The 21461-nt window shown below is 41.7% G+C and overlaps 1 protein-coding gene across 1 annotated transcript in view; it reads right to left on the reverse strand.

Moving 5' to 3' along the window:
• TMEM131L (transmembrane 131 like) overlaps positions 1 to 21461 on the reverse strand; it is a 159852-nt gene that overhangs the window by 20072 nt on the left and 118319 nt on the right. Inside the window, exons 19-26 of the mRNA XM_082837961.1 lie at positions 21098 to 21170; positions 18296 to 18423; positions 15442 to 15584; positions 13589 to 13775; positions 13193 to 13378; positions 12338 to 12487; positions 11380 to 12005; positions 5386 to 5534 (exon numbers count right to left, since the gene is read on the reverse strand). Of these exons, the coding sequence (XP_082694087.1) occupies positions 5386 to 5534; positions 11380 to 12005; positions 12338 to 12487; positions 13193 to 13378; positions 13589 to 13775; positions 15442 to 15584; positions 18296 to 18423; positions 21098 to 21170 (1642 nt within the window). The remainder of the gene's footprint in view (positions 1 to 5385; positions 5535 to 11379; positions 12006 to 12337; positions 12488 to 13192; positions 13379 to 13588; positions 13776 to 15441; positions 15585 to 18295; positions 18424 to 21097; positions 21171 to 21461) is intronic.

Below are 21461 nucleotides of genomic sequence, written 5' to 3' on the forward strand. Positions count from 1 at the left end.
TGGTACCACGTGTGTCTCTCAGCAGGGCAAGAGAAACCAGGTCAGACATTCACCTCTTAACTTAGAAAAAATATATATATTTTTAAATGTCAGTGGCAGGATCGTGGATGAATGACTTTTTGCTTGTGTTTTTCAGAATTTTACAAAAAATGAAGGAAAATGCTTACTTTTCCCTAGTAAGGGAGGCAAACTGAGATGACAAACAAAACACCATCACTTACCTATCCCACTGACTAAGATTTTGCCCAAAAACGGTGCTGCTGAGACCAGAGTAACACAATGGCTGTCGTGCACCGGGCATGAGGGGAAACCGGGACCCTGCTTCCGGAGAGCGAGCTGGCGGCACACACCAGGGGCCCTGACAGTGGACACTCTAATTCTATTTTTAGAAACCTATAGCAAGGACGTACCAGATATACAGGCCAGACTTAGTTCATCATGCTACTATGAAAATAAAAAGTTGCAAACAACTTTAATGTCCAACTGCTGGGGAATGGTTTGGATTACGGCACAGTTAAATGATGGAATGTTATGTAACCACTGAAAACAAAGTTTCCCATTAATTTCTAACATGAGAAAATTCAGAATTACGACATTATAACAAGGCTCCATATACACAATAATAACTATCCCAAGTTTTTAAACACTTGCATAGAGAAGGAAGAGAATACAGAAAAATGCAAAAAGTGGTCCATTTTGGACAGATCTTGCCCTCCCTTCTTTATGCTTCTGTAATAATCATGAATTCCTTTTCTAAGGGGGAAAAAAAAAGATCTGCTTACAAGAAAATAAACAGCCAGGGCTGGGATTAAAATTTAGTTTGCAGCTCCCAAATCTGGTCTTCAACCTCCTCTGCCAATAAATCTGGAGGAATGTTCCCCATGTGCTATAGACAGATCTGTACAATTTTCTAAGCTGCAAAGTCAGGCTCCAAGAACGTACAAGAAAAACAAACACTGAGCACTGCACTTGGGAATGTGTTTATTGAGAATGATTTTCTCCAAATAAACAATGGGATGGAAAGTACACTCAAGGTGGTTTAAAGAAGAGCCTACAAAACTGAGAGTGGCCCCCAGAGCCAGCAGAGAGGAAAGCCCACAGCTCCGCCCCCATCCTGCCCAGGTGACTACAGGCAACCTCGGAGCCCCAAGCACAGCCCAAGCCCCCAGACCCTCAGCCCCGCTGCAGCCCCCCTGCAGCCCGCACCCAGAGCAGACGTCCGTCCTGCCCAGGACCACAGACCAGGAAGGGAAGGAGGAACCCACCCAAGCCCTGGGACCAAGGCCAAGAAGTGTCTGAGTGCCACAGACAGGGATCAAGACACGGCCCGTGGCCCCCTCAACCTGGTGTGAAGACACGGCCGGGGGCACCGGCGCAGAGGGCGAGTCTGGACGGGAGCCAGGGGAGACTTCGGGGCTGGGGGGCATGTGAGGTGGGGGCACGGCACCCACACACACGGAAGACGGTGCAGCATCCCCAGCCTGACCTCAGGGTCCCCTCCAGACAGCCCTGCACTGAGGGCCCTGCAGTGCTCAGTTCCCACCTCTCCTCCCAGGACACATCTGGGAGGGGTCGGCACCACTCAGCTTCGGCTTCCACTTCATTGCAGGGCAGCACGGACGTCCCCGTTCCCAGTGTGTCCAGTCTCTCCTCCCCCAGATCCAATGGCTTGACTTCCGCTCCTGATTGCATGCCCTGTCTCCATGGCCCGGCCGGCGTGCCTGCCCTCCGTCACTATACCTGCTCTATCAAGCAGACTCGGGCCGCTGGTCTCCGCGCACACCAGAGAATTCACGTCACCCTTCAATTCTAAACTCCACGGGAACAACTTCCACGTCCCAGGCCCGGGCCGGCCTCACCATGGCAGCTCTGGCTCGGTATCTCCCATCTACCAGGCTCTGCCACGTCCAAGTCCAGCCAACCCCCTCTGTTGGCAATGACCACAGTCACACCCGTCACCTCTCTGATTCTTACTACTGGGCAGTGCTTCACAAGTGCTGCTATTCTAACCACTTGCTATATTCACTCCTCCAGTCCTCACAAACCTAGGAGGCAGAGATACTATTATTACCCTCATTTTTCAGATGAGGAAACTGAGATGTTGAGTAACTCGCCCAATGTTACAGAGTAAGTGTTGAGCTGGGCTCACACCAGCTGCAAAGTCCATGCTGCTAACCACGAGGCAACACGGCCCTGACAAACATAAAAATGAAGCCCCAATTCCCCATCTTTTAGTTACCCAGACTTAAAACCTTGGAGTTGTTTTTTGCAAATGGCTCTGCAAGCCAGATGCTAAGAAGTCCTGCTGGTCTTTCTTCTACACTGTCTCCTACCTCCTCTTCCCGTCCTTCACCCCTGCTCCTGCCCAAACAGAATCTTGATTACATCACACCTCCCAGCAGAGAAGCAGCCTCCCGGTGAGAAGAGAGCTGGTATCCATTTCTGCCCTCCCCAACCCAGCCTCCAAAACATTGGACTGATCCTTCAGAAATGCATTATTCACACATTCATTCAAGCACTCGCTAAACCACCACACTGGTAACAGGTGCCCTGCCCATCTCCATGAAACTGAATTGAAAGATACTCAATTACGACCTTCAAGAAGACCGCAGTCCACAGGTTGTTTTCCATTTCTTGTACACCCTCCTCTACCCGCCACCCCCTGCCCGGTTCAGGACCCTTCGACAGCATTCCATGATTTGCAGCAGGGTCCCCAAACTGGCCACCCTCAGGCCAAATCCTCCAAAAAGACTTTTCTGTTTGGACCAATGCGCTTTTAAAAATTTGATCCTGAAACTCCTGAGCAGGCAACCTTCCCTTCTTAGTGCTTGTGCTTACTTACTTCCTTGTGTCTCCCACTGAGATCCAGGGACTAAAGTCTAAACTCTGAGTTGGCATACGAGGGCCTTGGCAAGTGGGCAGGACTCTGCCTCTGCCCTCCCCTTCCTTACCCCTCTTGACTGAGCTCCTTCTCGGTCAGACGACTCCCTCACTGCTCCCAACCATGCCACGAGACCCGGTGGTGCCGGCTGCCCCCTCCCCTCCTCTGCTTCTCTACACTCCCCCTGCACAAGTTCCTTCCTCCTCGGGGCTTCCCATGGCCCCTGCAAGCTACGTTGACGTTCCCATCTCTGCAATCCCCTCTACTATGCACTGACTTTAGCACTTGACTACATGGAAATGTCTTTCTTGACAGACCACAAATTCCTGGTTTGGAATGTCTGCGATTTTCTTATTTGGTATCACTCTCATTCCATTTACTTAAATGAAAAATGCATGCTTTTTGTAGAGTTTAAGCAAAAATTGAGTAGCATAAAGGAGGAGAAAAGAAATCATGCAAAATCTCATCACTCAGAAATAAGCAGGTTCTCCCACTGATTATTTGGCAAACCTTATTCTTTAATGTCTTTTTAAGAACCTATGCATACATAAGGATGGGAGGACAGATGATGGGAGAAATTTAGAACACCAGGACCATGTATTATTTTTAAATATAAATTTAAGGCTCAATTTTATTTGAACTTAGAAGAAAATGAAGTAGAACCAAAGGAATGCCAACTTTCTTCTCCACATGATACATTAATTGCCTAAGGATCTCTCTAAGGTTAAGAAAAAGATGGTGAAAGATATTTTCGTAGGTTTTCACCCTTTTAAACTACTTGTTTCAGTTTTGCACAGGATTGGCTAGCTACCAAGAAAGATAAAATTAAAACTTACTTTCACTTACCTTTCAGTCCCACCCCCTGTTTTTTGCAGATTTTATTACTATTTTTGTTTTGTTAAAGTTTTAATATTTGCGATCCACTTTGCAACCATAACTGCCCACTGTTTAACCAAAGTTCTGGATATAAAATGGAGAGAAACCTCAGAAGACCTTTAACACAGCTTCCTCAAACTTCTATCCTGGTTGGCTAAATTTCACTAACTTCATTTTTCAAGGAAGGCTCCCAAGTTCATTTGAGTTTACAGATGAATGCCTGTTGCTTTCGTGCCTGAGTGCCAGCTTCACTGGACATAATGTTCATGTTCACATTTTCATTCTCTCGAAGATACTGTTCCACTGTTCTCAGACATTAGATGTTTCTACAAAGTCTGAGGCAAGCCTGGGTGTGTCTTTCTTGATTTTCCTGCCTTTTCCGCACAATTCTTTAAGCTTTAAGTTCAACACCTTAACCAGGATGTGCCTATGTCCAATATCACACATCAACTTTTCCTGGTGTACACAGTGTGCCTTTGGATCTTTAAATTCAGTTTTTCACTCACATTGGCAAATTTTTCTTCTATTACATCTCTGAATGCTTTTCTCATCCACTGTTGGGCCATTTACTGAGACAATCATTATTCTGATGTTGGACTGTTTTTGTCTTTGTCCCCTTATCTATCATCATCTTTTCTCCAAAATCTACAATCTCTTAAAATTTTTCCTCCACATTCACTCTGATTACCTCAAAGCCTTTCTTTCAGGTCAATAAGTCAATTTGTCAATAAGTCAATTTTCGGCCACTGAATAGGTAATGTACTGTCTACATTTATTGACTTAACTTTACAATATCTCTTCCAACCTCATCGTAGTATACTAATTTGCCTTTAAAAGCTAGAATTTTATTGAATTCATAGTCTATAGTGTGAAGCATTTTCAGAGTTCCCTTCAGGTCTCTGGATATGTTTTCATCTAGATTGGGATCTTGGTCTGTCTTCTGTACGTTCTACTCCTTTCCTTCATTTTTTACTATAGTATATTTGAACAGTTGCAATGCTATTTTTTTTTCACTGTGCTTATGCTAATACACAGATAGCTCTGTCCTGCTATGAAGTAGATGAATTCTCCGAAATCCCTTTCCCACCTTTATCTGGGAACTTTAGTTCCTATGAGATACAGGGCTGGGTTCTGCTTTCTAGACACTTTGCAGTGGCCTACACGGTGGGAAGGGAAAGAGCTGGCTGGGCACAGGCTTTGCCCTCTCTTCTGGGATTCTGTCACACCAGGGCCCATGCACTGAAGCTGTGGATCCTGGACAATGCTTCTAACTCAGCAAGATTTTGCCCTAAAAATGGATGTTGGGTAACAACTGGAGAGGCAAGATATGGGATCTGGTTCTACTCCACCATCTCTACCCAGGAGTTAATCCACTTGCTTAAGAACAGCTTCTCTTGAGAATAAAAGCTATCTGATATCACCAAAAATTGTTTTAGTATCTCCTGTATAATTAGAAGATAAACTTTCGCAATACATGAACCTCACTAATTATCAGTGTGGATTCAAATACATAACTATCCTCTTTGAGAAGTATGAAATACAGACGTACAGTTATTACATAGATATTTGCACTCTAAGTCCTAAACTTGGGTTTTGTTCTAATAGGCAAGAAAAAAAGGAATACAGACCTCGACTGAAGGTACGTCCTGCTTCTCAGAACATATGTCTTCTTTAGACGCTTTGTGAATCTTCTTTTCTGAAGCAGACCTTGTGTCAACCTTTTTCAAAGTTTCACAATTGTCTACTTCATTCTTGACAGGCACTTGCTGGTTATTCCCTTGAATAAATAAAAATGATTCAATTTCTAGCTAATTATTTCCATTCACATTCCCCATAGTTAAATCTTCTTCCTACACCAAACAATCTCATTTGATTTAATGAGATTTAGACTTAAGGACTGTTTTGACATCCACAATGCTCTAGAAATTTATTTTGCTTACAGGTGAAAATGTACTTATATTAAGAGTTTTACAAACAGTCATTAAAAGAGGTCATGGGAAGAAAGAGCAGGGGGCACACCATTATTCATAGCAGCATTATTCATGAAAGTCAAAAGGTAGAAACAACCCAAACATGCATGGACGAATGGAAGGATAAACAAAATGTGGTAAATACCATGGAACGCCATTAGGAATGATTCACTGCGCTATAGTGTGAATATAATTAGCATTACTGAACTGTACACACAAAAATGGTTAAGATGAGGGAAAAAAGGAATGAAGTTCCGACACGTGACACAACATGGATGAACCTTGAAGACGTTATACTGAGTGAAATAAACCAGTCACAAGACAAATATCGTGTGATCCTATCTGTTTGAGGGATCTAGAGTCATCAAATTCATCGAGATAAAAAGTAGAATGGTGGCTCCCATGGGGGTGCGGGGACGGAGTACGGGTAATTATTGCTTAATGGGTATGGAGTTTCTGTTTGGGATGATGAAAACGTTCTGGAAATGGATGACAGTGATGGTTGTACAATGATGTGAATGTACTTAATGCCACTGAGCTTTACAATTTAAAATGGTAACTTTTAGGTTCTACGTACTTTACCACAATTTTTTTTAAGTTAGGGGAAGGAGAGAGGGAGGTAAGATCTTGGGTTCTGGTCATGACTCAGACACTAATTAGTTTTACTAATCAGAAGTAAGTCTCTTAAGCTCCCTGAGCTCCAGTTTCCTTATTTATGAAATGACAATACCACTTCCTCTGACTACCCTGACTGACTGTTATGGAGATGCAACCAGAACAGACAGAAATATAAAGGGTCACCACCGATAGACACATGAACTGCTGGAGGGCAGGGCCTTCTCCTGCAGGAAACGCCCACCTGCCCTGGGAACAGCACCTGCGGGGTGAGAACCAAGTGCGAGACAATCACGCTGGCAAGGTCTGCACCGGCAGGAACCACATCTGAAACGTGACCTTTCCTTTTTTTTTTCAAGTGACGTCATTCCTAAGTGTATTTCCTCTTCTATCTTTGACTTTGACATATGGTCAAACAGACTTCAACCCCACCATAACTGGGCTCAGTGTTCTAATATGAATCAGAAAGGATTTCAGTACCTTCCCCTTTTTTCTTTAACTGAAAATCCCTCACGACACCTTGGCCATCTGAGAAAGTGTAGATGCCTACGGTGCAAATACATCATAGCAGAGCAGGCTGCCGGCTCCCATCCGGCCCTGCTGAGGGGCCTGGGGCTGCACGAGGCTCTCAACCCAAATGACAGGAGGGGTCAAACGCCCTCCAGACCCTGCAATCCTGAAGCTACAAATCAAGCTCACTCAAAGCAAGATGCATACATTTCAACAATGACGCTTAAAAGGTAAGCATTCTTTTATTTTGTTAACGGAAAATTATGTAAATATTACGTAGCCATAAAAATGCTGGGGAAGCATAAATTCCTCTGCAACACAGATTGGGTGTGAGACGCCCACAGAGGAAACCATCCAGGACCGCGAATGAGCCAGGAAAAAGCCAAGAGCAAGGGAGACGGGGGTCCAAACAGAAAAAGACATCATAAACAAAGACATCACTTCAGATGCCGGAAGCCATAGGTATGAACGGAATATAGATATTCTCCTCCAAAAATGTGCTGTGACTTTCCTAGGGTCTTAATTCATGAGAAAATGGTTTTCTTCAGGCCAAGAATCGCACTAAAAGTATTAGCCATCAAAGTTTCTTAGGAAGGATCCAAATTTAATATCCAACACTAAACTACCCCCTAAAAAGGGATAAAGCACAGACTCTCCGAAAATTACTAATGCCTATTGTGGGGGCCAAGAATTAGGACCAACAATAAAATGAATTCAAATGCAGCCTTTGAGAAATTCTATCACGACAATATTCAAGAATTCAGAAATACCGTGAGCATACACTTCATTTAAAAAATGGAGCCATCCCGTGGCATCCTACTAAGTGTGCTTACTCACAGCATTATGCGCTCTTCTGCCATTTATCTCACGGAGTAGGAGTATTTGAGCCACAGAGATAACAACACAAATACAAGAACAGGAACAAGTTAACAGGCCAGAATCCTGCTTGGATTTCTACTGAATCAAATCTAATTGTATTTTGAGTAAACCACTAGATCTTCATTTCCAGTTACCAGTATCTGTGCAAATGAGACTATTTTTTGAATTTCTGCAAATATTGGTATTTCAGAAATTTTGGAGGTATCTATCTAATTCAGTGAAAACTTTCATGTGCTATTAATTTCAAGGTTTTAGGGTATTATTAAATTTAAAAGTTCATTATCCTTTACGTTATTATAAGCAGAAACAACGAAAAAATTGCTAACTATTCCTGAGGCCAGAAGCAATTTGCCTCTAGCCCTAATTCTAAGTCTGTATTATTTTGATCATATAATGAAAAAATAACAGTTATAAACAGTTTGAAAAGAGACAAATTTCACCTTACATGACACATAAAGCCCTGCTGTTGTCAGAGCATCAAGAGACTCTGGACCATGTAACACATGCTTGGAAGGCGTCGCTGTTTCACGGTTGTTTGACAGGCTGATGCCAAAAAACAAGTCAAGAGACTGCATTTCTATCGGGAATTTTAATTTATGATTTTCTACAGGCCTCTCAGGAGGAGGCAGGGAAAGAGCAGGAAAGGGGTGACACATTTTCTGTTATTCAGAAAACACTCTGTTTCTCCACAACAACAACGGTGAGCACGTAGCCAGAGCCATTAATATACAGCCTGGAAGATTTCGTTCTCACACAAGAAGTTACCCTCAGAAAAAAAAAACTGTCTCAGAATTAGAAAAGGCCCAGTGCTTCAGGCACCTCCAGGAGTTCTGGCGGGTTCGGGATGCCATTTCAGGCACTCTCGGGAGAAAGGTCACCTCCCCAGTCCCCCTTCCCAAAGGCAGTCTTGTCACTAGACCTGGTTCTAAGAACGTCTGTGTACTTTGGGAGAATGGCTAGAATGTGGCACAGACACTGACTGGTTTCAACTGAGTGAGTGGAAGTTCCCGAGGGGCCATCGGTTCAGCTCGCAAGACTGAAGCTGTTTTCTTCAGATTCTAGAAAGGATCTTAAGAGGGAAACACAAAGTGAAATCCGTTTCAAAATAAGAAAAGAACTGATGCTCAAAGTTGGAAGGGAAAACTTGGAAGGTTCTTACGTTTTTGGTTTTCTCATTCTTGAGTGTCCTTTACACCCTGTGACCCCCTGCCTGTCGCCATCTGCCAGCTTATTACAATGCTTTCCTTCAAATTCTGACAAAGGAACCCTGAACCCTCAATATGACCAAAAGACTCCGTATCTTACCTTCAAACTACAATTTGCTTCCCCTAAATTTCTCAGTCCTTTCTTATTTTTAAAATTCTCAGTTCTTTAAAATGTTTAAATTGTAAATTGACGGCAGGCCGCTTGCTTACTTTTTAACCTCTTTGATATTTTCCTAGAATAGTGATGTAAACAGAAAACAGTCAGAACCAAATACATGTCAGTGAATGGATTTCCCTGTGAGGAACCTCCTGCTGACAGAATAATTCTGGAGAGAAATACAGGGCTGCAAATTAGCACCTTTGAATTTGCTGGTATGAACATGGTGGAAAGCCAAAGTTCTTTCATCAAATCTTATGTGATCTGACCAGCAATCACCCTGATACTGCTTAACAGGCTGACAAGTCAGCTAAAGAGCAGTTTTAAAAACATTCTTGAAGTGAGAGATTGGTTTTCATTTAAAGCATCATAAGCATACCAGTCATCTGTACAGGGAGGAAAGGTTCGGGGCGGGTTTGCCATCGACAATGATACAAGCAAACCCTATGTTTGTGGGCTCCCTTGTTAAATTTACTCACACTTGCTGAAGTGTTATTAGATACTATATGGTCATCCAGGCTCAACTACAGGCATTAAACAGCATGTACTGGACAAGAGTATCCAGGAGCACCAAGTCGAATCCTCTGACCCCCCCTGGCACTACATGGCTGGCCCACGCCCTTCAAAGAGCTCTGATGCAGCAGAAGGCCTTCCCATCCACCCGCCCACAAGGCCACAGCCCTTGCGTTCTGCAGGCACATCTACCCAGATGCCTGATGGATGCACTGGACCACAGAAGACGCACTTCTGGAGGAACAAGTCCCTCAAACAAGTCTGATTTGAAGTTTGTGTAAAGTCAGCCTATGTCAAATACTGTCCTCAGGCCTAAATGACACATGAAACAAGAGAAAAACCCAGCTAGACTCACTCCATAATTTCACCCTTTCACAAGAGTTTTGTAGTCTGGGCCCTAGACAGTGTCAGGACAGAAATGGATGAACAGACACCCCTCTGCCCCGCCATCAACACCCTCGGACAAGGAATGCTGTGACTTCATGGAGATCTGGTAGAGGCTTCATCCAGGGGGCACACTCACACATTGGGGGAGAGGCCGTGGGGATAGCTGGCCCTGCAAACAGGAGTCCTCTTCAAGCGCGCGCACTGCTGCCAGGGAAATGGCACCAACAGGGTGGAACAAGGGGCACCGGGAGTGATGCACAAATTGCCCAAACCATGTTCTACTCAGAGGACCCTGCCTTCCTTTTGAATTAGAAATGCCCTTTGATGGAACATTTAAAATTCAGGTTGGTATTTTCCCTACTAAATGCATCAAGCTCATTAGAATCAGCCAATCAATGAATACAATCTTCTCTACAATACCAAGGAGGGAAAAATATGATGTTATTTATATTTAGATGTTTCAAATAAGATCAAAGGTAACTGATTCTTCCAGATTAAAAAGTGTCAAAAAGTTGACCCTTAATGGGAGTAGAAATGTGCTTATCGAAATGATCAGGATAAACACACAAAAATAAGCACAGGCTCTTATGCCAGAAGCCAGAGGGATCAGTTAAAGATTTAATGACAAATGTATGTGTAGGTAGGCTTCCTAGTCTAGTTTTGCTTGCATTTTTATTAACTGCATTTGCTGCGAGAGAACATCTACCTTCTTTTAACCAAGGAACACGACCAGAGAAGAACCAGGGAGAAGGAGCATGCAATGGTGGCAGCTGTTACATACAGAGAGTTGTTAAGTTTTGTTCCATCAGAAACATGTCATAGCCTGATTGATTTCTGCAAACAGTCTGAAAAGCCAAGATAAAAGATACTTCGGGGGCTTCCTTGGTGGCGCAGTGGTTGAGAGTCCGCCTGCCGATGCAGGGGACGCAGGTTCGTGCCCTGGTCCGGGAAGATCCCAGATGCCGCGGAGCGGCTGGGCCTGTGAGCCATGGCCGCTGAGCCTGCGCGTCCGGAGCCTGTGCTCCGCAACAGGAGAGGCCACAGCAGTGAGAGGCCCGCATACCACAAAAAAAAAAAAAAAAACTTCGGAAGAGGTGTCCATAAATTCCAACAATACAATATGATATTCGCATCATTCTAAATGAATGGACTGAAAAAAGTAAACTTCTTAACCACGATGCTCTAAAACCTTGGTGTCCCGTCCTAAACTTTCCTTCTTAGAAATGGTATTTCAACATTTATACCTTTGCTAATAAAACTTTGTGTGTGAACTAAAAATTCAGCTGCCACAGTTCAAACTAAAGTCATAGATGAGAACAAATTCCACTAAGAACAGACTGGAGACAAACAAGAGAGAAGAGTCACCAAGGAGGATGGAAAAATTACCATTATTTTTCCTGGAAATTTCTGGCAAGTCTGACTGGCACTGAGGTGAATTTCTCGGCAAGTGATTTTCAGGTAGTTTCTTAGGGGTCTTCAGAGGACAGACCTCTCGCTCCTTGAGCTCGGCTATGTTTTCTGAAATCTGAAGGTCCGTTTCCTTAGGAAACATACATGTCTGTACTCCCTCCTTCACGTGACACTCGGAAGAAGTATTACTGACAGCAATTGCGTTTTTCAGTGTGTTTTCTTCTTTACTCAGTAAGTTTTGGGGAAGAGTTAGATGCTTCTGCAGGTTGACGTTTAGGCCACCTGTGTACGTGAGGCCCACCCAGGTCTCGCCCATCCCGGCAGGGCATGCGTCCTCTTTAGCAGCAGCCAGGGAGCCGCCTGGGGCCGAGGCCTGCTTGTCCTCTGCAGGGGCGCTGGCACTGCCGGCGACGGCTGCACTGGCTTTGTGTTTCCCGTAATAGACCGAGCACTTGTGCTTTTTCTGCGAATGGCTGTAGGTGGCCGGGCTCCTCTTCGTCGCGTTCTGGATCCTGCTCTGCGGGGGGTTTACCGGAAGACAGCTTTTCCCTCGACCTTTATCAGAGGGGCTGTAGGTATCGAGAAAGTTCTTGCAGTTGCTTCTGGATTTAAGAAGAAAAACATTTAACATAAAGGCAAACCAAGTAAACCTCTCCCTCTCTGTTTCTAACTCCATGAGAAAGAGGGAGCCATCTGGGGTACACCAAGGAGCTCTCACCTTTCGTGCTCCTAAAGCTCTGGGAGTTTAATAAACTAAGTCCTTACGTGAAGGCTACCTTATAATGAAAGAAATGGTGCAGCTGTCACAACAGCGACTTAAAGAAAATGGTACTGAAACAAATTTGGAACCAAAATGTATATGACCTTAAAATAAAATCAGAAATGAGTCATACCAAAGGTGAGAACCCTCTCCCCACACTACAAGAATTCTTACTTGTGAGAATGGGAGCTGATTACATCCATCGGACTATTGCTTTGCTGTGAAGAGGAGCTGGCATTCTGCCTCTGTCTCGTTTTCACGAACTCCATCAGAATGTACTGTGCTTGTTGGAAGGCTATTAAAATCACACCCAACAGGGACAAACTGAGGACGAAAGCAACGGGGTTCATTACTGCCCGGTTGTGACTGGCTTTAAAAAGACTAGCTCACTAACACAACATTGTAAATCAACTATATGCCAATTAAAAAAAAAAAAAAAAAAAAGACTAGCTCTACAGAAGAGCGGTGAATCAATCGATGGGAAAAGTCTAAAGAAATGCTATTAAGATTCCGTATCTTATGGATATGGAATGACTCCATAATTTCTGACATCTCTTAAAGATTCAAAAAAACCGTTTCTGAAAATGTGAATATTTATAATTGTGACATACCAGTTCAATTTTTAAAGACATTTCCAGGATAAAATCACATTTTAAAGGGTCATTCTAGTCTTCTAATCTCAAACTGCCGTTGCACTGAGCTAATAACACACCCTATGTCACAGGTGATGTTCATATATCCTAAATGTTACGTATAACATTCACATCTTCCACCAGGACGGCCAATGAACATATATGGAACTCAACTGTCCATTACACTCCTAGGTCCTACGACTCTCCTACAATTAGTTTAGAGAAGAGTAAATTCTCTTCAAGCATACCAGGAACTACTTTGTCTACTTCACGAATGTCAAAATTCCACTCAATTCATATGCTTTGACGCCACCGGGCAATATACATTTCCATGCAACTCGGCTGGATGGCGTCTCCACTCAGTGAGGGAGGAACAGTGGAGAAGGTGGCAGCTTACCTGACAAAGAAGACGGTGAGCCTCCAAAACGACTCCTCCCAGCTGGGTCCCGGAACCACGTCCGCACACAGAGGCAGCAGGTGATGAGGGAGGGTTACGTTGAGAGTGAAGCGAAACTCCAGGTCTGCCGCCGTGGCCAGAGTCAGCTCGCGGATGACCCAGGAAGAGGTGAAGTCTGGAGTAAACCTGACAGCAAGAGGCATCTTTATGAACTTTGATGGTTTTAATTTTAGGCACAGAACAGAATAATCATAATGGCAGCAGAATTTCTTACTTCTGCAAGATAAATACTAACATGAAAACAACTCAAGACATCTTACCAATGAAAAAGAGTTTTTCCCCACAATATAGTAAATGCGACCCCAAACTGAAATGAGGTTAAAGTCCAGTGCTCACACAATGCTGATGTCCCGGGATGTGTTGGGGTCCAAGGAAAACTGCTGACAGTCTAGAACTTCAAATCCATAACCTTGGCAATTATACCCATTAATTTTCAGAGATGTCACAGTTATAGGAAGTGGTCCGATATTCTCAACCTTAAAGTTCTTTGTAATTGATAAAATTTGCTTGCTGTCTTTCAGTTCTAGTGAGGATGAAAAGTGATATTTAGTACAGATGAACGGAAAAATTTATTTAAAATAATTTACTGAATCAACATTTACTGAATCCACAAACCATGATCCACATGATTAAAATGTAAAAAAAAATTCAATACAAGCTCAAAGCATGATTCCTAGCTAAATTCTAGAACAGTTCTAGATTCTACTACCAGAATATGATAAAAATACTTAACTTGTCAAGGTTTTTCTTAAGTTAAAGGATCTGCCTACGTACCCAAAGTAACCCAAATCTCTTCTTTGTTCTTTTACTTATTAAAGGTTAAGGTGAAAAGTTTATTCTTCTCAGAAGCTTAATAGTTTGGATTTACCACGAGCCACCATGCACCCTGTGCCCCGGGAGCCTCATTCACACCCAACAGGACCAGTTTGGAGGGTGTGTGTGCTTCTGTGTAAAACCATCAAGGACACTAGAAACACAGTTCAAACTCCCATTACATGAAGAGGTAGTAAATAGTTAAATCCTTGCAAATAATGAGAGCACATTTCATGCTGGGAGTTTAAAAAAGGAAGAAGTATTAATTTTTAAAATATTCCTATAAATGTATAACCCACAATTTATTCCATATTAGGACTAACATTTTTTCTGGTTCTACGGTTTATACTCCTCCATAACTCTAACTTTCAAGGCAACTCTAAACTATTGAATGAATGAGTGAATGAATGAATGAAAAAAAATGAACACTTTGATGAAGATTTTGAATGCAACATGGCCAGTCTTTTCAAACTCAGTGCTCATTTAGCATAGTTTTCTAAAACAAAAAAATGTACAATCAGGCATTAAAATAGCTCTACAAATTATCCAATGGTTTCACCAATCAGTTTTCTCCACAGGAAACATACTGTTACACTAAAATGCTTTCCGTGTGTTCCTGAAATTAAAAATAATAACAGGAAAACAAGACAGAATTTACCAAAAACATTCTACATCTATTGTTTTACTTTTGGCTTAGTTCTTAAGGAAGTTCTTGGAACTAATATAAATAGTTGAAAAGCATTTAATTTAAATACATGTAAAACTTAGAATTTTCTGATGGAACACTTAAACAAATTTCTAAATCTGCACTGTCTGATACAGTAGCCACTAGACACATATGGCTGCTTAAATTTAAATTAAATAAATTTAAAAATTGAGTTTTTCAGTCACACGAGCTATATTTTAAGCACTCATTAGCCACATGTAGCGAGTGGCTGCCATACTGGACAACACAGACGTAGAACATTTCCATTACTGCAAAAGGGTGGTTAGTTCACCTTCAGCCTTCTCTCTACTTATCATTTTGGTGTGATTTTTTTAGGATTAGGTAACTGATAACCAAATTAATAGTTTCACACTATTTATCTTAAATATTTGACACTCTACTGGTAACTTAACATTATACTTTCCCCCCCATACCTATTATTTAAGTTGGGTTAAATATCTAAGGCTATTGTTTCTAATCAAGTGGTACCAGCCTACATATGCTCAAATGTTTGCCTGATTTCATTATTAGCATCAATACAATGAATTTGCTGTACATTTTTAAAAGAATCTTCTCATATCTCCTTTTGCTCTTGGCTTTGGCACCAAGCCTGTCCTGCCCGAGTGCCACACACACAGACCACACACACGGACCACACGCAGGGACTCACGTCTCCGGCAGCCCATCAGTGTGGACTCGGGCACCTTAAAGCGCAGTGAACCTCCAGTGCCAGGAAGTCTCCCGCCCACCTTCAGTAGCTCTCTTGCTCCAAATCCTTCCACGCCAATCATGTCGATAACAGTCAAGTTATTCCTACAGAGAAAGGAGATGCAAATAAAAATGCACTGCAATCGAGGTGTCACAAGATACAATGAACTTGAATTTAAATATTCCTAATTAGCAAAACAAAATTTTTTAAGTCTTGAGAAAAAACTCAGTTTAAATAGTGTGGCATCTCCCGCCATCTCAGAGCACAGAAACTGCCAAGCCCAGCAGCGTCAAGGCAAGCTGAGTGGGCAAGAACCAGCAAATGACCACGATCGCTCTCCAGTTTCCACCCAAGAATGGAAACCTGTATTTTTCTAACCAGGCACCAGGGTGGTGATCAGACCTCCAAGAGACAAAAAGCGAAGGAATAAACTGGGGGGCCACAAAGAAACATCAACAAATTTAGACAAACTGATAAAAATTGTTTATAGGGTGCATTAAGGAGTTTTCATAGTAATTATGACTGGAAGAAATTCTTCCTTAGGGATAATTCTAGAAATGAAATCCTATCCTACCTTTTGAACCAAAGATTTAAAATAGCATCCTACAAATAGCATGTACCTACTCAAGTTCTTATTAGTCAAATAGTAATTCAGACTAGCTTTTGCCTTTTCATTAACTGAAATCAGGATTCCTAGGATGGAAAGTTCAGTGGAAATGATGTTTAAATGATGCAGACTGCACTGAAAGTCAGTTGCCATTAAGGTAAACCCTAGAAGCAAAATACACTGAGATATCTTTACACCTTCATCTAAAGGATTAAAACCTTTATTGAACCACTTAAAAGCCTTTAAAGTGATGTTAGATGAGTGATTCTGTTTACAGAAAAATATGGTGTCTCTCAATACAGAAACCACCAAAACTAAATTAACTACTATAAAAAACTGAGACTTTCTTTTCAAGCCTGGAACAGCTTAAGCTGGGATGAGGTAAAGCTTATCTCTACACTTCCCATGACCTTAGTTCTTCAACAGAGAATGGGTTTAAAAGGACACACGTTGTCAGCAGAGCACTAAAATGCTTACTAGAACATTAGTTATTAGTTTGTTCTAGTCAGCATTACTTAAAATGCTTAACAAAACAGTCTCTTTTTTTAATTTAATTTTTTATTGGAATATAGATGATTTACAATCTTGTGTTAGTTTCTGCTGTACAACAAAGTGAATCACTTATACATATACATATACCCACTCTTTTTTAGATTCTATTCCCATATAGGTCATTACAGAGTACTGAATACAGTTCCCTGTGCTTAGTCATCTATGTGACAAATCTTTGATATAACACCAATATTCAACAAGTGAAGTCTCTTGAAGGTTCTTTATGATGTGAAATCTGAAACTATATTAATGAATTTTCATAGTTTGTTACATTAAAATCCAGTGGTCTATCTTGCACATTTTACCAGGGATGATTTTTGGATTATCATAATTAGTTATTTGGAAAAGACTGTTCACTGTGATATGTAGATCTTCCCAATGTTGACAAATTTCATTATACTTATAAAAATCACATTTGTTAATATCCTCACTGTGGTTAATAGAAAAGTACTTTAAGTATTGAGAAGCTGTGAAGCTCACAGTGGCAGATACAAGTTTTCCAAAACTCTACTTTTCATGCGAATGCTCAAATTTTATCATTGGCAACAAACACTACCCTTGAAGTGACAGGCTCACTTTGTTCATTTTCAGGAAAACGTTTGCCAAGTACCTGAATCTGAAACAACCACAGTTTTTCTGCTAATCATCCTTTCAAGTAAAAATGGTGTTCCATGAAAAAACATGGCTAATTCAGCTTGTAATTCAAACAGTCGCCAACGTATTTTTCTTGGAGACAACCACGGATGCAGTATGAGTGCTTTACGGGTACTTCTTTTTTTGGCAGGGGGCGTGTATAGTTGTTTTACAATGAACAAGCAGACTCTTTTAAGAACTTTATCTTAGTGCATTTTCTTTTTAGCAGCACTCACTTGCAGAAGAACAAACTCATATATTAAAGGAAGTCCTGAATAAGAAAGTCTTTTGCCAACTGGAATGACACTGGAAAAGCTTAAAAGATATATGTAACTAAAACGTCATTAATGAAAAAATTAAATTTGTGTTAGAAGTCTCACCAATGCAGAGAGAGCTTCAACAGAGATCTGTATTTACTGTAAATTTTTGAAAGAAGACTCAATAAAGAGTAAAGAGGAAAAAAAATTCAGAATGAAAAACATTTAGCTGCTTAAATCAGCTGGCAATAATTGTTCATTTAAAAGGAAGGAAAAGAAGTAAAACAAGCCAGTGGGCTCAACTAAGGACTTTTTCCATTGTCCTTTGGGGCTACAGAGAATTCCAGAAGCAAGAGAGACATGAGAACAGTGTAAATCCAAACACCACGGAATGAAAACGTATATGGCAGCGTTTCAATTATTCTTCTGAGCTGAGGACAGAAAAGTAAGTGTGGATGTGTGTGTGTGTGTGTGTGTGTGTTCACGTGTATGCTCTGCCCTCTGTGACGGTGGATGAGATGCCGCGGGAAGGGTATCACCGCCCTTGGAGAGGTGGGTACACACTCCCCACGGTACAAGGCAGGAACCTGACACACAGGAGGCCTAAGTGCGGAGCCTCAGGGAGCCGCTCTCCTCAGCCACTGCCTCTCCTACCCTTGGACACAGCTCATCACTGAGGGCCTGAGTGAGTCAACGTCACCTCTTAGCTAAAGAGATTCTTGAGAGAAAGAGAGTCAGCCAGCCAACGAGAAAGGGACACACCTACCGGATTAGGATGAGGGAGGTGACTTTTCCATAGTCAGCTGGCGTGAAAACTACACCAACCCTTTTCCTTTCCAAAGGTTGCAAATGTAAGTGCAGGATGCCAAACCTGGATTCCTCAGAATGCACACCCTGCAAGTCATTAATAAATGCAATTAACTCCTACAGAACAAGATTCCATCTTCATTAAAATGCATAAACATGACTGCTGTTTCTTTAACGTCTGGATCTGACCACGCAAATCAACCTGTGGAACTTGTTTACTGCGAGAGTTCACACGCATCAAAAGTTCCCGAGCCCGGCTGAGAAGCAGAGGCAGAGGTTGCAGGACAACCTGACATGGAGGCTGAAAAGGGGACTTGCCGCCTGGACCAGATGGGAGCTGGGGCTACAGGCCTTTGATACAAAGATGCTTTGGATGTAAAACATTACTGAGAAAACAGAGCAATAGCCTCTGCTTGAATGCTACAGGGATCTGACCAAACCACATGTCCACTGCTGGACAACCCTAAATTCTCTTTAAGTTTATAAAGAAACCATCTTTATTTAGTTTCTCCATTTAGGAGAAAGATCTTTATTTATTCATATCCTCCTTTATTCTCCCCAAGATTTCTCACTTTCTCTGAATAAATTTTGTGTTCTAAAGTTAATATTCAAGATTTAGTTCTTCGGGCTTCCCTGGGGGTGCAGTGGTTGAGAGTCCGCCTGCCGATGCAGGGGACACGGGTTCGTGCCCCGGTCCGGGAGGATCCCACGTGCCGCGGAGCGGCTGGGCCCGTGAGCCACGGCCGCTGAGCCGGCATGTCTGGAGCCTGTGCTCCGCAACGGGAGAGGCTGCGACGGTGAGAGGCCCGCGTACCGCAAAAAAAAAAAAAAAAAAAAAAAGATTTAGTTCTTCATCATTGTGGTAGACTTTCCCTCTTTCCAATGTTTTCTCTAGCTCCTTCTCACTAAAATAATTTATTAGTCCTTTAGAACTGTAAGCATGTAGTCTACATAATATTTCTCTTCTCTATATTTTTAGTTTTTAAATTTGTTTTATCCCTCAGCTATTGCTCGCATTTCCCATACTATCTGAAAGAAGAAATAGTGCTGGTATTTGATTCATTCTCATTAAAATTATAAACTTCATGAAGTTTATAATTCATTATAACTTCATTATACACATATGAATGTTGAAAAAAGCTGCCGATTTAGGGTATTAAAAGCATAATAACAACAGCACCAATTATTAAATAAATTAGTTCTTATATGCCAGGCTCTGGAATATAATTAGGTATATAAAATGCTAAGCATTCTATAAACCTATGGAATCTTCAAACATTATTATGAGTGAGAAAGAGAAGACCTGGAGAGGTTAAATAATTTACCCAGGACTACATGGAGGAGCCTGGATTTGGAACTTTGAATGTCTAATTCCACATGCTCTTAACCAAAGGAACCGCATTTCTAAAAATAAACCAACAAAACAAAAATGTAGGCCTTTCTTATATGGCAAAGAATTCTAATAAGAATTTTAAGTTAAATTCGTAGTGTCTCAGAGACATTGATACTGACTATTCTTTTTGTCAATGTAACAAGTTAACAACAGTGATATCTCCTTTATCACAAAAGGTATAACATTCTCGGGGGAAACCTTCAATCGCAGATTAAAAACTTTTTGCGAGTTCCACCATTTGTTTAAATCTGAATAGAACACTGACATGTAAAAGAAACTGGCATTATTTTTGGAATTTCAAGTTACATGTGGTTAAATAGTCGTGGGACAAAATACCTGTTAGCATTTTGGACTCATTTACCTCCCAACAGTCCTGGGAGACAGCCTGGTGAAGAGAAGAATGAGAGGGACAGGGCAGGACAGGCTTGCTAACACAAGACCCTGCTGCCTAGACCACTGACAAAGGGAAAGGAACGTTACTGCTTGCGTGTTTCTTACTATAAATAACTCTCTGTTAAAAATCCACTTAAAAGCTTGCTTTGATTCGTTCTAACTCACAGTTGGAGGCTATCTGTGGCCCCCCCTCTTTCAAGTTAATCTACAGCCAACAGCGTATCTTTGGAGGGTTATGGGTAGAGAAAGAAGAAAATACCCAAGGCATTTGAATACATGTGTGTATGAGAACCACAGTGACATGCATATGTGTGTCTGTGTATTTTTTTAAGAGATGCTTCATTTTTAATTGATCTCAAGCACAGAATACCAGTGACGCACAGAACGACTGCGTGAAAACTCAGAAAGCAGGCTGCCAGTTCCCAGTTAAGCAATGTCCTCGCCACGTGACATGTTTACTCCCTCCCTGGGTATTTATGCGAGACCTCATGAGGGCCCAGAGGCTCAAGACCCCCAGAAGTCCTTTTTTATAGAGCAGGTGACTATCACAGAAACTGGGTGATCTGCTAAAAACATGAAGCCAGCTTAGTAAGAGAAGATTTCTTTTTAACGTATTTGTTTTTACCTTATCTTGCCCTTAAAAGAATTTGATGGGGCCAAGGAATCTTAAGACAATTATAAATTCTGGGATCTCGGGTTTTATGGTTTTCTACATAGCTCTGATTCAATTGTTATTTCCTCACTCACATGAATCTAAATGATCAAATTAAAATGATTTACAGGCTCACATGAACCATGGGCTCCTGCTGCATTAGTTAATTGGAAAAAGCTGCTATGTATACTTAACTCCTAGAATATAAAAATAGACAGCCACATATATTACATAAAGACACTTGAAACACAAATCAGTGAGGCCCATATGCTACGTGTCTAGTTTGTCAGCATTCTTTTTTCTGTTTAAAGATGACATCCTACCCGGTAAGGGCAAGCTTTGGTGAGCTGGAATTCACTAGTTGTGAAATTAATCATCTGCACATCGGTGCCAAACCTATAAAGAAAAAAATGTTTAAAATAGCATTCAGATCACCAAGAAAGAAAGAAGAACATACGTGTGCATATAGATACATATGCATTTGTTTGCACACAGACACAATTCACCCCAACCTGTCACTCCTGTGTCCCAGCCCCCCACGCTGTACCAGGCAGGTTGTAAGAGCTCAATAAATATTGTTGAATGAATCATGTTGGCAGCACAGAATGTAAAGGATCATATGGTGACAGAAGCTCCCAACAAGAAGCAATTTTTTTTTCCCCAGATGGTTCACAGCTATGGAACCTG

Source organism: Leucopleurus acutus (assembly GCF_964270905.1).
Source record: "Leucopleurus acutus genome assembly, chromosome: 4".
Lineage (NCBI taxonomy): Eukaryota > Metazoa > Chordata > Mammalia > Artiodactyla > Delphinidae > Leucopleurus > Leucopleurus acutus.